Source organism: Oreochromis aureus, linkage group 13 (assembly GCF_013358895.1).
Source record: "Oreochromis aureus strain Israel breed Guangdong linkage group 13, ZZ_aureus, whole genome shotgun sequence".
Lineage (NCBI taxonomy): Eukaryota > Metazoa > Chordata > Actinopteri > Cichliformes > Cichlidae > Oreochromis > Oreochromis aureus.
Window position 1 is genome coordinate 25,018,415 of NC_052954.1, and position 27,466 is coordinate 25,045,880.

Sequence of the window (27,466 nt, forward strand, 5' to 3'; positions counted from 1 at the left end):
TTGGAAATCCTGATTATCCTGGGGGTGTTGTCTAAATTTTGCCTTTAGAAATTTTATTTAAATGCTTTCACTTAATGAATCTGTTACCACTTAGAACTCAGAAACTGTTTTCTCTAAACCAGAAGTCAAACTCATTTCACATAGTCAGCCATATACAATACAGCCCAGTATGGTCTCTAGCAGAGCACACCAGTGAAACTAACATAAGATACATGAAATAATATAAACTGTGTCCCTCTTTTTTTTTTTTTACTGTACAGACTTTTAATCCCAGAGATGTCTTTATAATGAAAGAAATCCAGTTTCAACAATACATCTTAGTTTTTCTCTGTTATAAAGAAACAATGCAGTAGTGAATCAAAGAAACCAGGCAGAGCAGCACTTTGGGTTTAACTTTAAGAAACAAATATAAAAAACAAATTGTATTTTTTGCTAATTCAGATAAGATGTCTATAAATTTCTACAGTAAATGGTGAAAAACAGGAACTCCTCTGCTATTTATTTATGGATTACCTAACAATACAAAAACTCTTTTTATCTATCACTTATTTTCAGTAAGAAGGCTGTTAAAGTGAAAGAAATACTGTGAAAATGTAATTTTTAAATCATAGGTTATTATATTCCGTGTTGTTATTATTAGATGTGAAATCAGAGCCAGAGCCAATCAGAACAGCTTTTAAGGTTCATGAGGTTATTGAGGTTACTTCAGAAACACCTTAGGCACCAAAACCCCCCAATTTTATTAGTGAACTCATGACTGTTTACCTCTAAATGGCAAAACGGCAAAAAAGAAGTGATTTTCTGCTGTGGGCACCTGAATTTTAAGGATAATTAACTTTTCATGATGCATGGCCTTGAAAGTAGTAAGTTAAAAAATTTAAGACTTGTGCCAGTAATATAAGGAATACAACTGGAAGGAGCAAATGGGACGGCCTAACTTTGAATAAAAGGTCAGCAGCTCAATGAAGTGTTAGAATGCTGCATATGATTAAAAAAACGGAGACATTGCAAAGATAAAAGATAGTCTTTTATTTTATCATAACTTCTATTCCATTCTTAAGAGTGAAAGACGCTCTTAAGTTTATTGAATGTTTTGAGGGACGTTTTTCAGCAGATGATCTAGCTATACAGAAAGTCACCCCTTGCTTCGCATCTTCAAACTGTAATTCACTGAATGTTTTAACAAAAAAAGGCTTTAGAGTTTATAATAAGTACAGTACGATGAGATGGAAGATGGGTTAAAGAAGGAAGCAAGCAGCTGATTTCAGTTCACGCTGTATTTATGAGACAATTTTGGTCAAATATGAAAGTCTTATGTGGAAACTTTCAGCCTTTTTACACCGAGAATGGAAATTTCAGTGAAGTAGGACCCAGCATAGCAGAAATAGTGTTGTGTGCCTCTGCACATTTGTGTTTGTTTCTGTCTGGCAAAGAGAGAGAGAGAGGGATTCCTGCAGTGGGCATGAGGGTGGCAGAGAGTCTTTGGCTGGGATGTTGGCATGTCTGCTTTCTCCAAAAGCTGTCCATGTGTAGGGAGTGAGATAAAGCCCTGTTTGTGTGTGTGTGACAGTGAGTTTGTGCAAGTTTCTGCATCCTTCTGGTTTTCACTATATCTGTGTAATTGTCATCTTCTGTTTATTCATATTTGCAGTGCTTTATGCATACACACCTGTTTTTGTATTTCACTTTACTGCTCATTGTTATGCTGGATTGGATTAGTTTAGAGACACATTACTGGCACACACACACAAAACACAAATATATCTTTGTTGAAAGCTCTGTGTGATGCCCTTTAGTGATATCCCTCTGAGCCGAAGGTCAGAAATATGTAATAGAAGTCTTTTGCAGTATTAATGTTGTTGAATCAATAAACAAGTGAGTGTTGCTTCAACATGGTCATGGATGAAGAAAGAACAATAGTTTCACTATTTATGATCAATTTTAAAAAACAACATCTAGTTTAGCACTACTTTTGTGGCAGCAATTTATTTACTGAATTATTTATTAATAATTTTTAAATTTGCGTTTTCTGATATTGGAATAGTACATGGGTAGTGTGGTGGTGTGGTGGCTCGCACTAGCCTGGATCCAAATCCACCAGGTTAAATCTCTACATTAGCCATAAGTGTGATTGTGAGTGTGAAAGGTTGTCTGTCTCTTTGTGTACTACACCTTTCGCCCTGTGACAGCTGGGATAGGCTCCCCATTGTGAAACTGAATTGGATAAGCAGACTCAGTAGAAACTGTTGTGACGTTGTGTTGCTGTTTCCGTCTTAAGTAGGTTAGTCTTGTTTTCCCACATGTCTGCAATGTAGTGAGAGTAAATTTCCTGGATAGCCTGGGACTAAATAATCTGACATAAATCAATTGAATTTAATGAAGTGAAATTCAAATAAATCGCCACTGCATGTTCTCCTGTGTTTGCGTGGATTTTCTCTGGGTACCCCGGCTTCCTCCCAAAGACATGCAGTTATTGGGGCTAGGTTAACTGATGATTCTGCGATAGACTGGTGAATTGTCCAGGTTGTATCCCGCCCTTCGCCCTATGACAGCTGGGATAGGCTACAGCCCCACCGCAACCCTGATAAGGATAAGTGGAAGAGAATGGATGGATGGATGATAATACTTTCTTTTATATTCTTATAATGCATATAAAAAATATATACCATTGCACCGTAATCCTTGGGAACATAGACTTAGTAAATGATGTCATTTGTTTTAGTCTCACACTTGAGGCCTTGACATCATCGGTGCAGGTATGTGTATAAGCAGACAAATTTAGTAGCAACACATTCACACACCCGTTCGCCCTTTGACCTCTGGTCTGTTTTGACTGGAATTTGCTGGGCTGTCCTGGGCGGGTGGGGTCATCACAAGACAATAGGCCTCTGACAGTCTGAGTTCATCAGAGGTGACCTTAAAGGGAAAGTAGCACTTATTTTGTGAATCTAAAATAATACCTCAAAACTTTAAAAAGAAAAGAGAGAGAATGCATTAAAGAATGTGGAAGATTTTTAAACAGGAATGTGGTTTCAAATTGTAAACACTATATTAAACATCCCAGAAGCCAGACTGCTTCAAAAATATTTTTAATGCATTACTAGCACCATATAAAAAGAGATACAGAGTGAAGTACCTCAATCAGCAATGCAAACCTGCTGTAGAGGTGACTGATATTTAGTGAAATCAGATTTTTTTAAAAACTTGTAAATAGCAAGAAAACTTAAAAAAATAAATAGTGTAAATTGTTATGTGTCAAACTTTAAAAACAGCAATGACCAAATTTTCCAAATTTTGAAAGGCTTCAAGACAGAGGTTAGCAACCATCTGGCAACCACTGGTCCTGAGTGGAGGTTGCTGCCTGTTGCTTGGTGTAATCAATTTCAAAGGGGGTTATTGTTACCCCCATACCTGAGGTAATAATCTTAAACTAATGGCTCCATAATTCCTTTATAGATCTTGGTAAATGGCTCATTAAAGGTTTACTTTGTGTAACTTGTCCAGCCTTATTTGTGGTTTAGCTTTCAAGCCACAATATTCTACTTGAATTGTAGACATCAGTATTGACCATTGCTCATTTTTTAAACTGTTGCCCTCTGAATGACACTATGTCCTTCCCTTGGCCTTAGCGTGTGTCTGTACATGTGTGTTTATACGTCTGTCCCAGCCATTACCTCCACCCAACAAGCTCACTTCCCTGTTTTTCTTGCCACTCACTTTTCCTGTGAACTGATATCTGTGGCAAAATAAACCAAACTGAAACCTCTCACCTTTCAAGTCAAATAAACTTCACACCTCCATGTAGCCTTGGAAGAAGAAGCAGCTTTACATATATGTGCTCACATGTTGGTTTTTTTATGCTGGTTTGTGCAGAGTTTTTACCCCCCAAAAAGCAAGAACATATCTGTTTATGTACAGGCAAACATGGAGAGAGCAGATCCTGTTACATGCACCTCTCATTCCTCGTGGGGATCAGAGGATTTTGAATGAGGAAAGGTCAGAGACTGTGATTGGAAGGTTGAATCCAGATTGCCACTCCACTGGCCAGTTGGACGGATGTGCAGGATTATGTCAAATCTGCACTGTATTGTTGCATTTTAGTCAAATTACTCCACTCTCATCTGTGATAATAGATACACGTGGACACAAACATGCACACACACTCATAGCGCACTACTCCATTGCATAATGGATTGAAATTTATCTTTGTGAGTAGATAGACAGGTGCTACTTTCCTTTGAATGACTGGAGCTGATTTAAGCCTGCGTGCTCATGTTGTGTGTTACTTTAGTTGTGGCAAAATAAATCTGTTTCCACGGTTAAATCATGGGTACCGACTCACTTTTTGGGGTTGAAAAAGCAGGTTTCCATTATGTCAGTCTTTAAATTTTAAGGTAGAAGACTTCAAGGTTAGGTGAGTCTCCACAAAATCAATCTAAATCAATGTAATGTCCTTTAAAACAGCTTTTTCTTCAGTAATGTTCTCCAACCATCTTTGCGGTTCTTGTTGGAGGGCGGTAAATGCAGTGATAAAACTCCTCCAGTCTTCTTCAACACTTTTTGATTATCGGTTTCAGAAAAGGCAACCTCAAACACCTCTTTATTAATTTTTCGGTTGGTGCATTTCAACCACAAATACATTTTCTGTATTTATATATATCAGGAATTTTGGAGACCTCGATACTCAATGCAAAACGTTTCTTCTGTAAGGTTTTTAACAATTACATTGAAAACAAAAATATAAAATATAATTTATCAAGCTTTCATTTTTTGCTGACCTAATAATCCCATAAATAACATACATAATTATACATGCCTGAATTTGAAATATTCAGTCTGAAAACAAGCTTACGTGCTTCCTGCATTACCACAAACACTGTGATACAAACATATCATTGTGTCTGTTGCCGTCTGTTGCACCATCTTGAATCAAAATAATAACTTATATTAGTTTTTACAAGTTAGAAGGGTTCATTTGTCACTAATACTGTGAATATAGTGACATAAACCTGTCACCTTTCACTTCTCAAAAAGCTCCAAGAAACGTTCTTGGGTATTAAATTTAAATTGACATTTATTTGTTATCTCCTGTCATGTACCACATTTTGTTTTGAGGGGAAAAAATAGAGAACAGCAGGGAAATAAAAAAATCCCACCTCTTTCTAGCTTCTTTCTAGCTCCCTTTTTTGAGCTTGAAGGCTTGGGGCTCTTAAAAAAAACAAATAAATCCCCAACATTAATAATAAAAATAATAATGACCTTTATGAAAAAAGGAGTGTGGAGCCTTAATTTTTACTATGAAACAAAACCAAATACATAAATGGTAAAACTAAGAGTTGAGACTCAATTTAATAGTGAAATATTTTTTTTTAATGTTTTTATAAAAAAATTTTTTAATGTTTTTTTGGTATATTTGTTTCCTAAATATCAATAATAATTATAATATGCTGGATTTTATGATTTATTAAGGGTTTTTTTTTTAATGTGATATTCTGCATTTAACAGAAAACATTCTCATCTATGTTTCAGTCTGCTTCTTTTCTTTTTCTGCTTCACACAAACGTCTTCTTTCTTAAGACAAACGTAGTTTTGTGACGCCTGTTGTTTACCAGTCATGTTATCACCTACTTATATTTAGAACACATTTTTTTTGTGATGGCAGTAAAACTTACACTTAAGTGACTAAAACAAGCCCTACGTGTTGGACCAGCACAAATATAAACACAGTGCAGCATAAACATGTACTTATAGCTTAAGTGCATTTGCACTGTAAGAGCTTCACAGTTCTTTAATTATTTAAAACAGGTGTAAAATGTAGTATGCGTAAAGTTGTATACATGGAGCACAAGTACTCTAATTCACCTATACGCACAAAAATGTACGCACTGTTTCTTACATACACACGTGCGAGTTACTGTATGTGAGTGCTAAAAGAGGCCAGTTAATTTGGATTTGTGAACATTATTTGTTTTAATTTTTTCTCTCGTGTGTTGTTTATGTTGTTAAATCTTCATATTAACTTCAGAGAGCACACTCTGGGTATTAATTCCACCAATCCAAAGTGCTTTACCGATGCTTTTTAGCGTCTCAGTAAAAGTGTGCATGTCTGCTCATACACTTGCGTATGTTTACTGTAGGAGATAGCATCTGTGCACATTGGATTTTCTGATGTTCTGCATTCCTCTCAGTGCTGAGGTGAATGCTCTCCGAAACTCCGAAACAAAACGGAAGAGCATCTTACTCATGCAAATTGTTTTTCTCCTCTTCCTCTTGGTGGATTTATTTGTAAACAAAAGCAAATAAATAGTCTGCTGCTTTATCTAGAACCGCTATCGTATGAATGCATTCTAAGCCAACTCTCTCTCTCCCTCCTAGTTTGTTTCTGGACCAGTACAGAGCCAGCCTGGTTGATGCTATAAGGAGATTACTGCAACCCAGCGTAAGTGTGTGTGTGTATGTGTTTGCGTTTGCCTTTGTGTGTCTACTGTATATATCTCTGCTTATCCCCTTTCTCTAAATCACCTCCCACTCTTCTCAGTCATAATTAGGCTTTGCCTGAAACCCTATAGACATTAACAGTCTGACAGGATTAATATCATGTAATGCTTTAATGCTTATTATAAGCAACTTGAATGGATCGCTCTGATCTCCGTCTCTCTCTTCCCTTCCCTTCCCTTAATCATAAATCCGAGGCAACTTTTCCCTTTTGGCCTCGCGATAAGACCCCACGCTGTGACAGCCAAAGCAAATGGGGGGAAAAAAGCAAAAGGCTGGAAGAGATAGGGTTGAGATTTCTATTCATCTGAAGGAAGAGGGGTGCGTTTTAAGTACAGAGGCCAGACTGTTATGAGAAATATCTGTTTATGAAAAAGAGGTGAAAATGGCACCAAAGGGAAGGAGATGGGGAGGAGACGAAGCAGGTGAGGACACAGAAAGGGAAGAATGAGGAGGGAGAGAGAGGGATGAGGATGATGAGCATATGGCGGAGATGGACTCCAAGAACAGATGGACACTGAAGGGAGGAAAATGTGGGTGCAGTGGGGAAAAAGTCCCATCTTGAATAATTTATAACCGGCCATCCACATACGTATTGTTAAAAATATATTGTTAAAAATAATGACCAAATTTAAACACAACTATATTAAATTTTATCAACAAAAATTATTATGAGCTGACTGCTTTTTGCACAAGAAAGAGACTTGACTGATTTATGGCTAATCTCAGTGTCTTGAATAAGATTAGAATCAGTCCCATTTTACTGGATCTAGTGCTGAAATCTTCAAAACAAATACCTCAAAAAGCATCTTCATTGCTACGACCAGGGGTAACCTGTTTCTTTTGCAGTTCTTGGTTAAACAACCTTCAAAAGTAAGATTTTTTAGTACCTCTTTTGCAAACAGCTGAGGTCATCAGAAACAGTGAGAGATTACAATATCAGCATTATATTCAACTGGTTTCCAGCAATGACTCGCGTTTCTTCAGCTGACGTTTTACACGGTGGCATAAGCAATTGCATTTGCAGCCTGAACACTCGTCTTGGTTGCAGTTGAATGGGAAAGCTGCTGTGGTCAAAAGCCGAATGCTGTCAAATGAGAGACGTGACATCTGGCTATTGTTGTACATCTGTGTGTTAAGTCTCTCTTCATGTGTCTCTCTCTTTAATCCAATGGAGATAATTCGGGGGCTAATATGATTTGAGTGTCGGCCATCAGACTGACGCTGCCACAACAAGCTTTGCCAAATATTTAATAATTTGCTAAGCTGATTAAACAATTAACAAAGCAATTAATTCTCCCATCTAATGGCACTAATTTGTTGTTTCTGACAAAGGTGGTCCATCCGGTGGGCTGGATCCTCTTAATCAGCTGATTAGTGTTGGGAGGAATTTTGTCTGTTTGTTTGCGTTTGCTCTGTTTTTTTGTGAGACAGGAGAAATGCTACTGGATATAAAGATGAAAAATCATCTGTCGGACTCACTGATCCTGCTGTTTTTGCTGCCTTTGTGTTCTTTAGCTTGTGTTGTGTCGTTGTACATTGTGCATTAGGTGTATTTGCTGTATGTGTGTGATTGTGTGAGCATCCCTCTTTGGGCTGTTTAATTAAAACAATAATAACATGATCAACATGAAATAAAACTGAAAGCTGAAGGATTTCAAAGAAACTTTGAACCTGTTGGTAATCCTCTTAGTATATGCAGGATGTCTGTTGTGCATGCGCACGCACAGACACACACACACACTTTTCCTTCTCTGGCTTTTTCACACACAGACGCACCAACACACAATCACATACTCAAGTAGACAAATTCACACCTTTGCATTTCTGCTCACATTTTCTGGGTTTATTGGATTAGAAGAGCTTTGCCTTTCATTTTTTTAGTTTATCATCTAAAATGTACCATGAAAAAGACACACTAGCAATTACCTCTGTTTTCTCTTTGTGAAAGCTAAACAACAACTAAAGGTGTGATAGTACGTGTGAAGTACCCCAGAAATATACTCTTAATTTATTCACTGTCCAACTTTAGAAAAACTTGTTTTCTATCCAGGGCATGGCATTGGTGTTCGCTCCTCAGCGAGGGGAAACTCTAAGACTCTTCTGTCAACTGGCCCAGCAAGCTGGATTTTGCATCTCTCAACACCAGCAGTATGATGCTCAGGTCTGGGATGTCCACTTGAAGGTAAGAAACATGTCCAAAGGAAAAACAACATTTATTCAACATGAAGTAGAATTAATCACTGTTTTGCTAAAGATAGTGGTTCATACATATGGCAGAAGAACAGTGTGTTTGTAAATAGTTTATAAAAATGCATCAAAATGCATTTGAACATATAGTATGAGATGCATTTTCAAGCACAGAAGCAGCATTGTCTGCAATAGTGGTATTCATAGCATACACTGTATATAAAAGACCAACCATGACATTACCTATTGGTTTGCTATTCTAAAGCTTTTGTTTGAGCATTTTGTTTTCCCAAACTAGTCTACTTAACGAACTAGTAGAGAACACAAGAAGACTGATGAAATGGCAATAAAATGGAGACAGTCTGCTATCGCTTCGAATGAGGTCAAATTGGTTGTTATAATACAGTGATTAGCTGTGACAAATTGGAGAAAATTACAAATCTGTTGCCATCTACATATCGAAGAAATCACAATAAACTGAAATTCAGAATAACTACTTGTATTCCGTGAAAACAGATATTCAGGTGTTAGCAATCCATCTGTGTTCATCAATTAGACAGCAGTTATTTGGTAACCTTTACCAATCTGTCTGAGGTGACTAGTTGGTCACTGCAACAACTTGCAATAAAAATTAAGCTTCACTCCAACACTGTCTCCCACACACAATCACCAGGAACTAGAGCAGGGCGATATGACCAAAAATATTTATCACGATATACATTTGAAAAGTTGCGATAACGATATAACTGACGATATAATTGACACTAGACAAAATACTTTACAACTCCACAACTTTATTAGTGCAAAAAAAACCCCATCAATGTATTTTCACTTAAACAAGCAGCTGTTTTTTATGTGCATTAAAGTTATATAAAAATGTAACAGTGCAAATGCAAATTCCTTGCTGACGGTTTAACCAAAAGGCATTTCCAGTGGAAATTGGCTGACATATCCTCAGCAAAACCATGTATAATATCCACAAAACTTAAAAAGAGGTTATACACACACAGTACGGTAATATTACGTTGAAGCATGATACGTATCACTCCGCGAGGCTCCTGCCTACGATAGCCTTAATGCTCCGACAATCCATCAAGCGGTGCGGGTTCGTAGCTTAGCAAAGTCGTACTAAAACATTTGACAGATTTTCGAGCGCCGTGTACCACATAAAATCGTTTTGAGGTCAGTAAACACAACCAGAATTCATACATAAGGCACACGGGATTATAAGGGGCACTGTCGATTTTCAGAAAAATCAAAGGATTGATTTTAAGTGTGCCGTATTTTCTAAAAAAACACGGTAATAACGACGGCCCGCTAGCATGCTCTACCAAAAATAGTGCTTTGTTGTGTATCTGACGGACGAATGGGTTTAAATCTGGGACTCTCGGCCATTTGACCTTAGAACTGAAGAAGCTTCTCGGATGAGAGGTGAAACGTCTTCAAGCAACTCAAAGAAGTCCAGACGCTTTTCTTTGCAAACTCCTTTGACTACGATGACCTGGATGACTGAGAACCTTCACAGACATATTGCCGTACATTTTGGGAGGAACACCCTTCAACTGGTACGGGAGTATGAAAGGGAATCAAGGAAACTGGCGGATTATAGGAACCACCTTCGTTTCAACCTAAGATGCAGACAAAGCAGAGTTGTTCCTAAGAGCTTGCGCCTTGGATCCACTGTCAGGGGACACAGAGCAGACTTGATTCTACAGAGAGCACAGAATCAACTTCTAAGTGAAAGGATAAGACAGGTCCATTTCACTATAGATGCGCTCAGATCAAGATCAGCCAGACTCTGCAGGAATTGAAACCCTTCTACCCTCTCCAATCTTAGAAGAGGTTCACAAGTTTGTGGACAAGGCTCAGCGGGCCCAACACTCTCAAGGAAAAGAAAGACAACGCAGGAAATTTCACACCTTGCTTTCAAAACCCACACTCCTCAGTCTGAAACCACACAACTCAGAGAAGAAAACACACCTGAAGACAGTCGGGAGAAATGGGTAAAGAACTTTTCAGACCGGAATCTCACTGACCCTGAAAAGAAGGTTTTAGCCAAAGGACTCAATTTCTCCATTTCTCCGCAACAGTTGCCCATAGTGGACCTCATCACAGCCACAGAAACCGCCATACGGATTAATAAATTATCACAGACCAAGCAGAGCAAATCAGGATGAAAGTCTCAGCCACCCTCTCCAGTGCCAAAGTCCCTCCGTCTAACCTCACACTACAAGAAAAGAAGGCCGTCGCTTCCCTGAGCAAAGACCACAACATCACTATATTACCAGCGGATAAGGGAAGGTGCACCGTGGTCCTAAACACAACAGATTACCACACAAAGATCACTACTCTCCTCAGTGACAACAACACCTACGAAGCTTTAAAACGAGACCCCACAAGCAGCTACAAAAGAAAGTTATAGCTTGCCTTCAAGACCTTGAAAAGGACAAAATCATTGACCGCCTCAAATATCACCGCCTTTATCCAGGGGATGCCATACCCTGCATTTATGGACTTCCTAAGATCCACAAGGAAGGGGTCCCACTCAGACCCATAGTCAGTAGCATAAACTCAGCCACTTATAACATTGCGAAACACCTTGCTACCATCCTGGCACCTCTCGTGGGAACACACCACACCACATCAAGAACTCCACCGACTTCACCGACAAGGTCCAGAAACTTACCCTGGATCCAGATGAAACCATGGTGTCCTTTGATGTAGTCTCTCTCTTCACTTGCATACCCACCACGGAAGCAGTGGAGACTGTCAGAAAACGACTACAAGAAGACAGCTCCTTGGAAGACAGGACCAACTTCACACCCGATCAGATTTGCACACTGTTAGACCTCTGCCTCACCACAACATACTTCAAATACAACGAAGGCTTCTACAGACAAAAACATGGCTGTGCCATGGGCTCCCCTGTGTCACCTATTGTAGCCAACCTTTACATGGAGGAAGTGGAAAGAAAGGCTCTTGGCTCTTTTAAAGGGAGAGTACCCAGCCACTGGTACAGATATGTAGACGACACCTGGGTCAAAATCAAGACACAAGAAGTGGAATCCTTCACTGCGCACATTAACGCCGTGGATAAAAACATCAAGTTCACCAGGGAAGACACTAAGGACAACTGTTTGCCTTTCCTGGACTGCGCCTGTGCACATTGAAGAGAATGGCAACCTCAACATTGAAGTTTACGGAAGCCCACACACACGGACCAGTACCTCCTCTTTGACTCCCATCACCCTCTGGAACACAAACTTGGAGTAATTAGGACCCTACACCACCGGGCAGAACATGTTCCCTCTAAGCCTGAAGGGAAAAAGAAGGAACACACACATGTAAAGGAAGCACTGAAAACATGTGGTTATCCTAACTGGGCGTTCATAAAGTCAGCAAAGAGGCACAGAAAAGAAGATCAGACACCAGCGAGGGAGGATAAGAAAGACAGACGCAACAACATTGTCATCCCCTATGTAGCGGTGTATCAGAGAAACTCAGGAGAGTTTTCTCCAAGCACGACATCCCAGTGTACTTCAGACCCAGCAACACACTCAGACACAAACTGGTTCACCCGAAAGACAAAACTCCAAAACACAGACTGAACAACGTGGTGTATGCTGTACAGTGCAGTGAGGAATGCCCAGACCTCTACATTGGAGAGACCAAACAGCCACTTCACAAGCGCATGGCACAACATAGAAGAGCCACCTCCACAGGACAAGACTCAGCAGTCCACCTGCATCTTAAGGATAAAGGTCACTCTTTCGAGGATGCCAATGTTCACATATTGGACAGAGAGGACAGATGGTTTGAAAGAGGAGTGAAAGAGGCCATCTATGTCCACTGTGAGCGACCATCTTTGAACAGAGGCGGTGGTTTACGACACCAACTGTCTGCCATCTATAATCCAGTTTTGAGTTCCCTCCCCAGACGCCTTAACGCCCACTCACATCCTGGGCCATCTGACCTCAGGAATTCACATGACAAGGTGGGGCCAGGTTTCACAATGAACTCACCCGAAACCCTGGCTGATTAGGGTCCCACACCCGCTTTCACACCTTGGCGCATGTGATTAGAGGATCACCAGGGGTCCTTTGTCCCTCCTTGGGGATCCTCCCACTGGGTTTAAATCTGGGACTCTCGGCCATTTGACCTTAGAACTGAAGAAGCTTCTCGGATGAGAGGTGAAACGTCTTCAAGCAACTCAAAGAAGTCCAGACGCTTTTCTTTGCAAACTCCTTTGACTACGATGACCTGGATGACTGAGAACCTTCACAGACATACGACGAAAGCTAAACCAGTCCCACACCACTGAAGTTGCAGCATTTTACAAACCAATTCTGGTTCATCTGTTTCATTCAACGATCCACTTTCGCCCTTCTCATTCTCCGTCGCCGCCATGCTTTTTCTGCCATGTGCGTATGAAAACGAAGGCACTGCGCATGCACGTTTTACCCATATTCTATCGCGATATTTCATTTTCTTATCGTTGCCCAACATTATACTGGTATTACCGTGAACGGTATGATATGGCCCAGCCCTTCCAGGAACCACTGATTTTTCCTAGTCACAATGAGGTTGCCGTCCTTTTTTTTCTACTCTGCGGTGGCCGAGCTATTAATGAAACCATACTTTACAAAATGAGCATGATGATATACCGATCAAAACTTGAAAGTGGTGATTGAGACCAAAAAACTAAATGTGCACAGAGCTAATAAGTTAGACTAGAAGTAGGGTCATTCTCTCAGAAATTCATACCTGATCACTGATCATTAGTGGTCATTAGAAGGAACAAGGGTTTTGCATTGGCTTAGCATTTCAGACCTGAAGGCTATGTCTATTTTTTATGTGCAGCCTAACAGGTACAGAATTGCATAAAAGTATAGATTTTATGTAGTTATAGCTTGCATTGAAAGCTGATATTATGTATTTGCGACAACTGAATTGATTAAAATGAAAGCATATCTGGTTGAGAAACAGTTGAACTGATGGACTGAAATGTTCTCTGTGTAGACACTTGACTACACTATGTTTGATTCAAGAAAAAAATAAAAGTGTTGTTTCGGTTTTTTAAGACTTTGCCTTACTATCATCATTACATCTGTGAAGTTCTCTAAAGAAAATCTGCAGTTCTCATTCTGAGCAAAAATATATTTGGTTAATTCATTGAACTGAAATGAACTTGAAAGAAAACTGAGTTAAACTGTTTCATTTCTCTCTCAAAATTGTGCAGAATCTTTTGCTAGTCGAAAAAGAAAGCAGCACCAATCCGGGTTGTGTAATGTGTTCTCAGCTTTAATAAAGACCAGCAGATTAGCCTGTTGTTTGATGTTTAGAGACACACCAGAGCAAAAACAAGCTGCTTTAACTTGGCACAGTGACAATGAGAAAGGGAAGGAGAGAAAAGGAGAGTGAAAAAGAGAAAAGGGCCGACAGAAAGCACATGAGTAGGCTGTGTTAAAAGAAGTGGTGTCCAGCTGTTAACTCCATTACACACACAGCTACAGAAGAACAGGACAGCGAGGAGTGGGCTAAATTGGTGCGCACACATTCACCTACGCTGGTGGGAGAATTGGACAGACTGGCCATTAAAGTGCCTGTTAAAGTGGCCTGAACCTCAGCAAGGAATATTTCACTCCTTTTTTCTGTCTCGATCTTTGCTGTTGGTCCTTGACTAACTTTAATTTTGATATCTAAGTGACTCTGGAGCCTTTTAAACCGCATTTAGGATAAGCACTCATTTAGAGAAGGGACTGACTCAACATTTTACAATTACATGGCATAATGTCACAATCCACATCTGAGAAAGTAAAGTTCACCACCGTACCTTTGATCATATCACTCCAGCCAATTAAAATTTTGGTGTCTGTTACTGGCTGGTGCCCTTTAAAACTTGAAACTGTACACAACTAATTAGAACTAGCAAGCACTTATTTTTTTTAAAGATATTAATGTATAATATGATTTTGTATAGTTCTGGTGGTTCTACTCTCAGGTGGAGTGGGAATAGCTAAAGTTATAAAAAAAATTAACAAAATTATAGTAAAAAAGTGAGGAGTGGGAAAGAAACAAGCAGGGAGAGAGGGATGGATTCAAAGGGACAGATAGCAAGAAATGAGTAACTTTGGTTGGATTCCAGTGGGTGCTGTCTTACACCGAATACAGAATTTAAAGAGATAAGATTCCTTTTTATTGTATAAAACCTCAACTGGTCAAGAAAACTGCAAAGTGAAAACAGTGGTTGGCGACCAAAATAATTTCAATCATGTGCAAAGAACTTGGAGTCCTGTTGCCTAGATATCAGGTCTGCGACCACTCACAATCAGTTTCTGCCTTTAGAGCAACTTTAATGCATCATTAAGGCAATTAGTTTGCAACCGAATGGACTCGAGTTGGTAATTACATACATACCATCAGTTTGTGATAATATGGTGATTAACTGTAATAAATTGCTAAAAACTGCAAATATGGGGGAGCACTCATGAGCCATTTATAGAGTAGTCGTGTTTTCACGTGGCTCTACTAGCCAGGTATTCAGTTCACTATTTTAAATGGCTCGCTGCATTTTTGACTTGTTCCACTTCTCATAGATTTGAAACTTCCTCTACAAATAGTAATTTAGTTGCTTATTAATGGCGATTTAACTGCACAATGGTGTAGATGCTCAGCAACTCTACTTGTATATAGGAATATAACCAGTTTGCAACCAGCAGAGTCGAGGCTCTTTCAGAGAGATCCTGCAGACGAATTGTGATCGGTGCAGACTGACTCAGATTGATTACAAGATGTTGACAATCTGTGTGCATTTATAAATTAGACAGCAATTATTTGCAAACGTTAACCAATCTGTCTGTGGGCGATTGCAGTCAGTCTGAGTTGGGCCACAGTTATTTGAAGACACGTTGCCTCCCTTCAGGCAGCCTCTGCACCATGACCCTCTGTACCACCAGCTGATTGCAGCAACTACTTGCAATTGTGTCCGACAGCAAAAAAGTCAACGCAACCACCTTTTTCCCCCCTCTAGTCACAAGGTGGTTGACATCCTGTTTTCGCTCTTGTATGTCTCTGAGACACCAGTGTGTGCACACTGTTAATAGTAACATTTTTAATGTGCTTTTTCCTCTTTTCTTTGGAATCCAAGAGGACTGTCTGAACATTCAGGTCACTCTTGAAATACACACGTATTGCTACGTGATATGCATACATTAGTACACTGTCACACACGCACACAAACACAGCAGGGTCAGGTGCTGTGTTTGGATATCAGGGCAACTTGAAGTGCCCCCCTCACATCTGAAGGTGATTAAGTCTCCCCTGCTTATCTTCTGATGAACACTCAGAACAACCCCTGTGTGGATTGACTGACCATTCTAGACACACACACACACACACACACACACACACACACACACACACACACACACACACTCACTCACTAAGAAACAAGCTATATCACTATCCCACACAGACCAGACATCACTCAGACAGCACATTGGCTAGACATTACACACAAACACACGCTCCACACGATGATGATGATATCACTGCGAAACATACACTACCTCTATACACACACACACACACACACACACACGCACGCACGCACGCACGCACGCACACACACACACACACACACGAATGAACAGCTGCTACTCATTTGCACTACAGATTACTCCTGCTATATTTGTTTTCAGTGATTGGTTTAGAAGAGAAGAAAAATGCATATCACAGCTAACGGTGAACCACACAGTATGGATTTTCCTTCAGTTTCTTTCAAAGACATATCCACCAGATGGACGTTGATAAATTTAGAGGTGAAACTAGTATAGACAACTCCAGTTTTTAATGCTTCTATTGTGCTTCTGTTCAATTTTGTTTATTTTTTTGTTATATGATCATATTTTTCACTGGAACAACTGGAACAAACAAAATAAAGGACACTCTTTCACTGCGAAGTGTATTGTAAATCTTTTCTTTTTGTCCAGAATAAGCATGTGGCTTTTTACAGTTGGTGCTGAAGTCTGCTTCATGAAAGTAACATATTACATATAACCTCTTACAAAAGTAATGCATTACATTACTTGTTTACTTCCTGTAGAAAGTAATTTGTTGCATTACTCCTTATATTTATTTTTTGCCCAAGAGACATTATCAGATTTTTATCAGTTAATAATTAACTGTTTTACAGAAAAATGTAATATGATTATCATATTGTTTCAGATAAAAAAACAAAAACAAAACCTTCACTTACTTATTTTGTTCATTTTGAAGTACAAAATGAATGCAATTTTCGCCATTTCCAACACACGAGCTGGTGCAGTTAGGTCATTTCTTTGGCAAAGACACACTTTTTTGCTTCTGTATGCCACCACAGATTTTAAATAAAAAAAACAACAACTTTCAGCTTTAATTTCAGGGGTTTTACTAACATTTTGTATTACCTGTATTTTCAACCATTCTTATAAAGAGTCCCTTCTCAAAAGAGTCTCAAAAGTAATTGGGCCAGGTGAGGCCTATTCACATGAAGCAGACATAATATCTAATTAAGCATATTGATTGAAAGCATTGACATTTTTAAAATAACTTTCCACTATATTTTAACTATGAGACTGAAGAGATGACAGTGCAAGTGGGAAAGCGCATCATTAAGCTGAATAAAATAAATAAATAAACATTTATGAAGACAGAATTATTTCCTTGGTTTATAAAAACAACTTCAAAACATCTAACCAAGATAATAACAGTCTTGAGGAGGTAGGAGTATATTTATCAGGGTCTACATTTAAGAGATGCCTTCATGACGCCTTGACTGGGAGTTTACAGCAAAGTGCAAACTGCTGGTTACACTCAAGAACAAGAAGGTTTAGAATACATCTAACATCCTTCCTTTCTAAAAAGAGTCCTTAAACAGATGAAACCAAGATTAAATTGTACCAGAACCATTAAAAAGAGAAAAGTAAGGAGAAGGAAACAATTCATTATTGAAACCATACAAACATGATCTCTCAACCATGCTGAAGGCAATGCAATGGCGTGGGCATGTATGGCTGGCAATGGAATCAGATTAGTAGTTTTTGGTGATGATGTGACTGTTGATAGAAGTAGCAGGGTGAATTCGAAAGTATATCAAACCAATAGAATATGCTCTTCAGTTACTAAAGACAAAACTGAAGGCATGAAAGACACGTAAACAACTGAAGGTGGCTGCAGTAAAGGCCTAGCACAGCATCTCAGGAAGGAAATTCAGCATTTGATGATGTCTAGGCTTCAAGTAGTAATTGCCTGAAGTCTAAAACCTTTTGCTTTTCACCTAAGAATTAACAACGATCCATACGGGCACTGCTATAGCCCACCTCACTGACGCACTTGACCATTTCTTGCATATCATTCCACTTTGTTCTTTCTTGCTTCATTGGCTTTATAAATCTGATGGGAAAATGTGTATTAATATTAGGTATTAGTCGAAATTTGGACAGAGATTTAAATAAATGACAAGTTGGCAGCACACTAAAGTCAAAGTCCAAACTTAGTGAAACCAAACAGTTTTAAGACAGTAACATAATGTAAGTATAATTCCTAATTATATTTCTATCATTTTGGTGCTTTGAGTTGAGTCATAAGCTTCTCCATCTGGCACAGATGCTGTTAAGCATGTACTCCCAGTAGCTATGAATATTCTGTCCTTCCTCTCTGTGCCAGGTTCGGCACTTGTCAGATTTTGTTTGGAATATACTGCCAGTTGTAATGTTTGCTTTGCATGTGTTTGTGTGAAGAGAAAGAGCAGGGAGGGTTTTTTTAGCAATTCTTTACAAACCTTCTCCAGACCCCCAGCTCGCTACTCTGCAGTTTTCCAAACATGCACACACTTTCACCCTCTGACACAAACACACTCAAGGGACTGCTGACAGCAGGCAGGCAAGCAGGCAGGCAGGCCCGTTGTGCATTGGTAGTGTTTCTTAAGATCTGTGTGTGTTTGTGCGCGTGTGTATGTGTTAAAGTGTAAGGTGTGTGCTAGGACAGGCAGACAGGGCTAGCTGCGTTATCCTCTTATCCCCACTGTTGTGGAATAGAGAGGCAAGCAGCTGGAGGGACTGCAAGCAGACTGATAATGCCAGCACTATTTTCTAACCCGCCATCTTAATCTTGTTACTCAAATGGTTGTGAAGAGAGAGTCATGAATTTTAATTTCTCTTGTACACACATACGCACACACACAAACACACACACACACACACACACACACACACACACACACACACACACACACACACACACACACACACACACACACACACACACACATATACACACAAAGAGAGAGGGTGTGTGCATATGTGTACATCCCCCGTCTCCCTCACATGCATAAATAGTATCCCCACTGTGTCCATGGACTTGCACTCTCTTCCCTGCCTCCTTTTTCGGGGTCTCTGTTTTTCTCTTCCTCCTCTCGCCCCCTCAGCTGCCTGACTTAACCCCCCCCCCCCCATATCCGACATATCTCTCTTCACCCTTCTCCGGTCTCCCTCCCTCTGTTCCCCTCTATCTTCCCATTTCCTACATCACGACCCACTTCTCTATTTATTCAAGCCTGTCCTTCTATCCCTTCTTCAACTCATCTCTCCATCCACCCAATCCCTCATTCTCTGTTTCCTAATCCTGCTGAGAGAGACCCCAGACATCCGGTTCATCCCTTCCTCCCTTGTCTCAGAGCCCCCTCCTTCCTCTTATTCCACCTTGTTCACTGTTTTTTGGTCTGCACAAGCAGGGCAAGAATAAAGGGGGAAAAAAAGAAAGAGGGAGGCAGAAGCTGGGCCGAAAGTGGCAATAAAATAAATGACTTGCACCTTGGAAAGAAAATAATAAAGAAAAAAAGATTTCAGGGAAGGTGGGGTGGGGGGTCGAGTTGAGAGCCGATTTAGCCAGCCACCCATGAAGCTGATTAGGCGGCCTGCGATCAGGAGGAACAGCTTTGCTTGTTAAACTTTTCACCTCTGCGAGCTCTCAGCCCTCACCGTGTTAAGCCCCCCCTCCTTCTTCTCGATCCCTCCATCCTTCCCTCTCTATCCCTCCATCCCTCAATCTATCGCTTCCCTGTTCCTTCTGCCTGGTAGAATTTGAATGTGAATGCTGGTTGTAGTCCCCATAGCAGGCTTAGCAGAGGGGGCAGGCAGCTGCCCCTCCAAGCCCAACCACCCCCTGGGTCGTCTGCTTTCGGTCTCCCTGCCACCCTCTCTCTCACTGACTCTCTTTCTTCAAGGGTCACAGGTTGAATGACGGGCCAGTGCCTGGAGGGATGGCTACAGGAAGATAACACATATAAAGGGAGGGAGAAAAGGGAGGGACCAAAGGAGAGAGTGGGGGGCAGGCTGGAGCCGATTGTTCATCTTCAACAAAAAGAAGTGAAATTTGGAAAAAGAAGCACGAGAAGAGATGATGTTGAGTTAGCATCGCATATTTTATAAGTCAAGGTGCGGGAATGACGTGTGATGAGAGACGTGTGCCAAAGAAGCCATTAAAGTGACACCAACGTCTCCTGCAGGATATATACAAGAGCACCTCTTTGTCAAATTCTATTCCTCTATACAGCTGACATGGATGTCTAACAAAGACCAACGAATCAGCACTAAACACTTTTTCTGTGATGAGATATGAGAGAAAAAAAACCAGTTTAAAAACACTAAGTCAAAAAGCTACAAGAAATGTGTACTTGCACATATTTTAACTTTAAACATACTGCATTGTTTGTGAGGTTGCAGTATATAGCAGCGGAAAGCTGGCAGGTTATTGTGTCAGTCTAAAATCAGATGACTAAATCAGATGGCCTGTAGGGACTCAAATTTCACAGCAACCTTCTTCAGAGCAGAAGTCAAAAAATCTCTTTTAGACATTGTTTTTTAAAACTATGGATTTACAGTTGTGATATGGAGAAAACCCTTACCCAACCACTGCAACGTAGGTTCGATTCTGCTGTGGGCCCATTGTTTAATATCATCCTTGCTATGCCTTCCTCCTGACTCTTTCTAACTATCACTATCACATAATAATGCAAAATGTTATGAATAAAACAACCTCATGGCTTTAAAGCATTGGGTCAAATTAATTATATTTTTTTTAGGTTTCAAATGTGATTTTTCAATGTTGGAAAAATTGAATTAACCCCCCCAAACCACAGGATCATGATTTTCACGAGTGCTACAAAATAGCTTAATTTGGCGGAAGAACAGCACATAATCAGTATTTGAGTTTGCGATGTAAGTAGGCTTGGGTTAGTTTCAGAGCACTTACGTGCAACTGACGGGAACGAATCTGAGGTCAGTCTCAGTTTTTGCTTGTTATGAAGAGTCCTTTTCACACAGTTCTCGACTATCCTGTTCTCACCCCGTACACACAGACAGGCACACACATAGACAGTCACACACTCTCACATGAGCAGACCCACTAAACTCACTTTCATAAGCCTCTGATCATTTGGCCAGACACTAAGTGAGCTGATTAGCTGGTGCATGCCCAAACTGCCAAGTCTGCTTAAAAGGGCACTGAGTGGGCACCACGGGGGCACCCCACAAGGCTGTGTGTGAGTGAGAGTGTATGTATGTGTAGGGGGTATTCATATTAGAGTTGGAACAGTTTGTCAGTTAATAGATAGATTATCCTTTATGCACAAATGACCGACTCCAGAATATTAGCATCAGATTGAAGAAGAAATGTTATTTCAATTACTTTGAATATGACATGTTTTTTTTTACCACATGGGCTAGTCTGAGTACGGGGATTTTCCTCACAACAATCTCTAGGGTTTACAGAGAATCACCCACAAAACAAAAAATATCCTGTGGGCGTTTCTCTGAGCGAAAATGTCCTCTTGATGTGAGGTGTCAAAGGGCAGTCTGCTTCAAGCTTATAGAAAAGTAACAGCAATTCATATAACCGCTCGTTACAACCAAGGTATGCAGAAGAGCATCTTTGAACACACAGCTGGAGGCAGATGGGCTACAGCAGCAGAAGACCACACCAGGTGCCCCTCCTGTCAGCTATGAACAGGAAACCAAGGCTAAAATTTACAAATACAGCAAAATTAAACATTAGTAGTTTGGAAAAACATTGCCTGGTTCGGACGGTAGGGTCACAATTTGGCCTAAACAATATGAAAGCATGGCTTGTAGAAACAGTTCAGGCTGGTGATTTTATAATTTTCTTGAGACACTTTGGGCTCCAACTGAATATCATTTAAATGCCACAGACCACAGTGTGCAAATCTTCTGATGGCTGCTTGAACGTCACAAAGATCATATCAATTCAAACTGTTTTTTCAATATGTCAATGAGTTCATCTGATCTCAGTCTAGTACAGTGCCTTTGTGATGTTATTATTATTATTGTTATTATTATTTGTAGCAAGTTATATCTAATAAACTGCCCAATGTAATGTATATAGGTGTTTTTAAGGTGTTTTTATTTCCTGTTACCTTTCCGTGTATGTGTCTCATATAAAATGTTTAGTATTTGAATTTATGTATACATTTCATTAATATAGTCAGTCTTTTCTTTTCTTTTTTTTTAACACATTGGTGTCAGAAATGAAACAGAATCCTGAATGAATATCTAATAAGAATTTCTGTAAGGTTTTTGGCCTGTTTATTTATTGTTTTCTATGTTTTGTGTTTTTCAGATGCTGAGGGAGGGAAAAGAAGTATATGACGAGAATATCCACTATCCTCACCTAATCACATTGACCAAAGAACCTCAACCTGTCAGCCCCACTCAGTAATACAGAACAAGTGAGCCTTTAACAGTATGCAGTTCCTTTGTATCACTTGCTAGATATTTTAATTTAGCATCAAAAAGCTACTGTCCATCTAAAAATAGTCTCTCACCAGCCATCCCTTCAACCAGGTGGCCTGCCATTCTTGTAATTGACCAAACATCTAAGCTCTAGTCAGCCTGTTGATCATCCCTTTTCTTAATCTTTCATCCAAGAAAGTGGATCACATTGCCAAACTGTCATCTGGCCAACCAGGTAACCTTTGAGTACTGTGTCAGACCTTCAGTGACCTTCACTGCTATTAACCTGTCATCATCATAGCTGTTGAGCCAGTTAGTTGCTTAGTCAGTTAACCAGCTATTCAATCAGTCAGTTGCACTGACATTTTCTCCATCGTTCCTCATACAGGTGGCAGTTGTTCAGTCAGTTGCCCCGATTAAACTTAGTCAGCATTAATCCATGCCACTGTGTTTCTGGCCTCAGCATGGAGGCCTGCTTTACTTCATTAAGTGTCACAGGCTGTGGAGTAGCTCACAGCTTCCTCTGTTTCCTGTTTTAATGTCTTTAAATGCAACTCATCCATCCCAGTCAGAGGTCAGTATTAGGGTCAATATTAAGAATTTATTTTCTACATTACTGAGAACAGTACATTTGCATATTATGCATGTTCAGACTAAGGAGCTACAGATTGGATTTGATACAACAATATTGCATCTTCAAAATTCTGTTGATGTTATAATCTGTGTTTTAACTGTACAACAGACATTTGTTCTGTTGTACAGAACAAATGTCTGTTGTACAGAAACTTCTGCTTGACTGGTATTTTGTTAAAAAAATCAAAATGCTGTTGATGAAATTATTAATCAGACTTACTTGTCATCCTCAGCTGCATATTTTCAGATGGCTGCACTCAAAACAGTTACTGACAGTGCAATGATATGAAACATCTAATACCAAAAATGGCACAAATATCTTAAAAATGTCCTAAAAATGAAACATCTGACTGACAACAACCTGTTCACATGGCAGTTTTTAAAAGCTGCTGGTTTGAACCTTCAGGACTTGTGTGTGTATCTAAAGAGAGAAGAAATACATACACAAATAATGACATCACCATTTGCATTTATTGACAAGTGACCCTGAAACTGTGGAATCAATATATGATATTAGTATTTTTTGTGAAGTAGATTTATTAATTATCCCTCAATTTCCACTAAGTAAAGACAATCTGCTGCTATTACTAACTGGCATGTCCACCATGCTCTGTGACTGCAGCACCTTGATCTAAAGTCATGCCAGCCAGGAGCAGCTTAGATCTCTCAATGTGACATTGCTGTATGTAAACGCCTATGATTTATTGAGCGCATTCCTTTTATTAAACAGTAGGCCTATTTGTTGATTAAGTTTTTCTTATGTGCAACAAAAATATTTTACCATTTCAGTAATCAGAAAAGGGGTTGTTTCTTTTCTTTCCTTCCCTGTGCCACAAATACAGAAGACCCAAAGATACATTTTTTAGTTTGCATGTGATTAGAATACGAGAACAGGAACACAGCTCAGTGATTTTAATGATGATGATGATTTTAAATTAAAAAACTTTGTGGAATCATCCCTCAAAATCAATACGATAATAATACGATAACTGCTTTTACTTCTGCTGCTTACTGCATTTTTTTCTGTCAGCTGCTCTACTCAGGTCTTTTCTCACGCATTCACCTGTTTCTGTTGACGTTACAAAAAAACAGCAAGTGCCAGTGGGTCACTCAAATCTAAAGCTGTACCTTACACTGGGAGGGGGTTTTCATAATTCACTGTGATTCATTACCTTATACAGCAGCCAAGAAGCTATGCAGAATCTCCTGGTCGCCAGTGTTTACATTGTTCATATTAAAAAAGAATTCGCTGGTAGAGAATGCCAGTTTATTAGGGGTTTTGGGTGGTTTCAATTATTCAAAACTGTTTCCAGTGCAAAGATTTGAAAGGTTGTTTAGTAATTTTATCTTTTTTCTGTAATGCAGTTTACTGTGTATGTCAGATATATGTAGGATAACATAGATGTCCTCACAACTGATACTGAATATAGTGTTTTCATCACTGTCTAGTGTGACATTACCAGTTCGGTATTAGACATCACTGTTTACTGTGGCCTCTCTGCTACTGTGCTGCTTCTTTCCAAATCATTGCCTGTGTTACTGGCAAAATCTTCTCCTGTGACGCCTTCAAATATGAACACACCGTCAGTTCTGTATTTATGATACTAATGCTTAGACTTACCACTTCTCACTGTGACAACAGACATTCAAGAAACTGCTGACAGGTGGCATTATTCTGGTTTTGCTGCCTAATATCACAAATATGGAGAAATCCTTAAAAAATGTTAATTTGCAGGCCATGTCCACAGTACTTTGTGAGAGTGTAAGGTTGGTTTTCGTTTTTTCCATTGATCTTTTTCTACATGTCTTTTTACAGCCACCAGAAATAGAAATACAATAAAAAACACAGTTTGAATAAAATTGAGATGTGGCTTGCTGTACAGAGGCTCATGTTATTGGTGTAGAAGACTAGCTTTAAGCGTTTTTTTAATTGATTTTTTTGATTGCATAATATTCAGATAAAATGTCAGATATATCAATAAAAATTTAATGACTTTTACGTATGTGGACATAGCCTCATGTAAAGAGTTTCTCCATTCAGTATTTTCCTTCTGCTTTAGTGTAATTTTATGAGTGGGTGTTTTTTTTTCTTTTCTTTTTTGTGGACAAATAAAGATAAACACATTTGCTTCGAAAATGCTGACTTTTTCTCTTTAATTTGTCAATTTAAAAAATATGCTGTACCAGTATATCATGTATTAAATGCTTCCAGTACTGTTTTATCCATTACAAAACAAATTTACTTTTAAAATGTCAATGCAACAAAAACCAAGAAAACAATTACAAAAACACAGTTTATCCTTCTTAGATAGATTTTATTAGATGGGATATATTTGGTATTTTTCCTGAATAAATGGTCAATATAGAAAATTTGTGTCTCACTATTAAAATTTAGACTTAAATGTTCGCAAATGTACTAAGTTTTCTCCAGGCCCAGATCATCTGTGGACTGTGTTTGAAACACAATGGCCTCCTGCAGGCTAAGCTGGCTGCAGACAAGGTAACACACACATACACACATATGCGCTCACACACATGCACACATATCAAGCCCAGTCAACAGTCTTCCCCTCCACAGGAAGAAAAGAGAGAGGGATAAAGGAGGGAGGGAAGGGAGTACACAGCAGCTAATCCTGCAGGCTCACTCTTCTGTTTATCTGTCAGAAGAAGGGGGGGAGAGTTTGTAGAAAGGGGGGCAACCAGTGAGGCCTCCTGATCTGTCTTTTGATATTTTAAAGAGGTCTGTTCTCTCCTCCCCAACATTCTGCTGGAGAGGCGGAGAGGAGAGATAGAAAGACACTACAGACAGCGGCAGAGAGGGAAAGGCAAAGGCTGGAAAAAGACAAAAAGGCAGAGGAGGAGGAAAACGAGAAATGGGACAAGATACGCTGAATGGCAGGGAGCAAAGGCAGAGTGAAACAGCTGGAAATGAGGTGAAACTAGATCGAAACAGCAGGGAAAAGCTTCGGCCTTGAAAGAAAAGGGAAGTTGACTGAGAGACTGAGATTGACCGGCCAAGTGAGTGATCGAACAGAGAAAAAGAGCGCGACAGAGTGCTCCCAGCTCGACACAAGGGCCCCATTAACTTGACCACTTGCCCTTTGCACACAAAGGCAGGGCCAGCCCACTGCCCCTCCCACCCAATTATCCACGATTAGGCTCAGTGCACTGTGTCAAGATGGAGAGGGAAGGAAAAGAAGAGAGGGGAGAAATGCGAGCACAGGGAGGAGGAAGAAGGGGACAGAAAGAGCAAAGGAAAGAGAGTAAGGACTTAAAGGGTGAATGATGACAGGCAACAAAATTGTCATTAACAATGAATGCATTCGAACATTTTATTGAGCACCCTTCATGCGAAGGAGTCTTATAGCCGTCAAGAGTTCAGCACACATTGTCTCCAGAAAATATTAACCACTTTGATTTATAGCTTTCTGTGTTTGCTTGTGTTTTTTCTGTTTGCATGGTTCTTTATGTTGCATATGTCTGTGTAGGTTCTCAGTCATCTGGGTCATAGTAACCTGAGGGGCTTGGAAAGATGTTTCACCTCTCATCTGAGAAGGTTCTGAACTGAAGAAATGAAGAAGCTTCTCAGATGAGAGGTGAAACATCTTCAAGAGACTTGAAGTCCTATGTTTTATCTCAAAAGCACTGAGATATTTTCTTGGGTTTTTGGTGCTTGTTATTTTCCCTAGAATCAACGATATCATTAAAATAATCCTTTTAAAAATGCATATGCTTGAAGGTATTGTTCCCTAGACATTAAATAACAAAGAGCAATAAGAGCATTCATTTGAAGCTGTGTTTCTGATTTGTGACCAGTGGATGGCTAATATTCACTCTTGTTCCCTCTGTTGTGGTTTCTAGCAACTCTCACTCATGCTTCCCATGTTTTTACTCACTAATAACTTTTTTGTTTGGTACTGGCCAGGAAGTATACAAAGGGTTTTAGCTGGCCTCAGGTACTTTCACACTAATATTTTTATGTGCTACATTTACACCTCTACTCCACTGCTTTTGGAGCCCTAAAACTGAGACTTCTGAGCCAATCGTAATTTAAAAACTGTGGGATTGTGTTTTAATCTGGTAGCTAAAGATGGTATTACAAATTTTGTAGTTTGAATTTTGTTTCTTCCTACTTGTGAGTACTCCTTTACCATTGCTATAGCTTACACTGAACAATGATAAACCCAGTGCTACACCAGTGTGCTGTTTTTTTTTCATATCTATATATATCTATATATCTATATCTGTCTGAATCTATATATATATCTATATATATAATGTCACCACCTAAAATCTGTGTTTTCCACTTTCTGTAATAGCTTCACATAATTGTGGGTAATAATGCGGGTCTTAATCTTTAC

At 39.5% G+C, this 27,466-nt stretch overlaps 1 protein-coding gene across 4 annotated transcripts in view; it reads left to right on the forward strand.

Moving 5' to 3' along the window:
- Positions 1-25,236, forward strand: part of camkmt (calmodulin-lysine N-methyltransferase) — a 113,026-nt gene extending 87,790 nt beyond the window's left edge. For all 4 annotated transcript variants that reach the window (XM_031746759.2, XM_039621800.1, XM_039621799.1 and 1 more), the window contains exons 10-12: positions 6,376-6,439; positions 8,549-8,680; positions 22,360-25,236. In XM_031746759.2, the coding sequence (XP_031602619.1) occupies positions 6,376-6,439; positions 8,549-8,680; positions 22,360-22,458 (295 nt within the window). In that variant the 3' untranslated portion in view covers positions 22,459-25,236. The remainder of the gene's footprint in view (positions 1-6,375; positions 6,440-8,548; positions 8,681-22,359) is intronic.
- Positions 25,237-27,466: the final 2,230 nt, after the last annotated feature.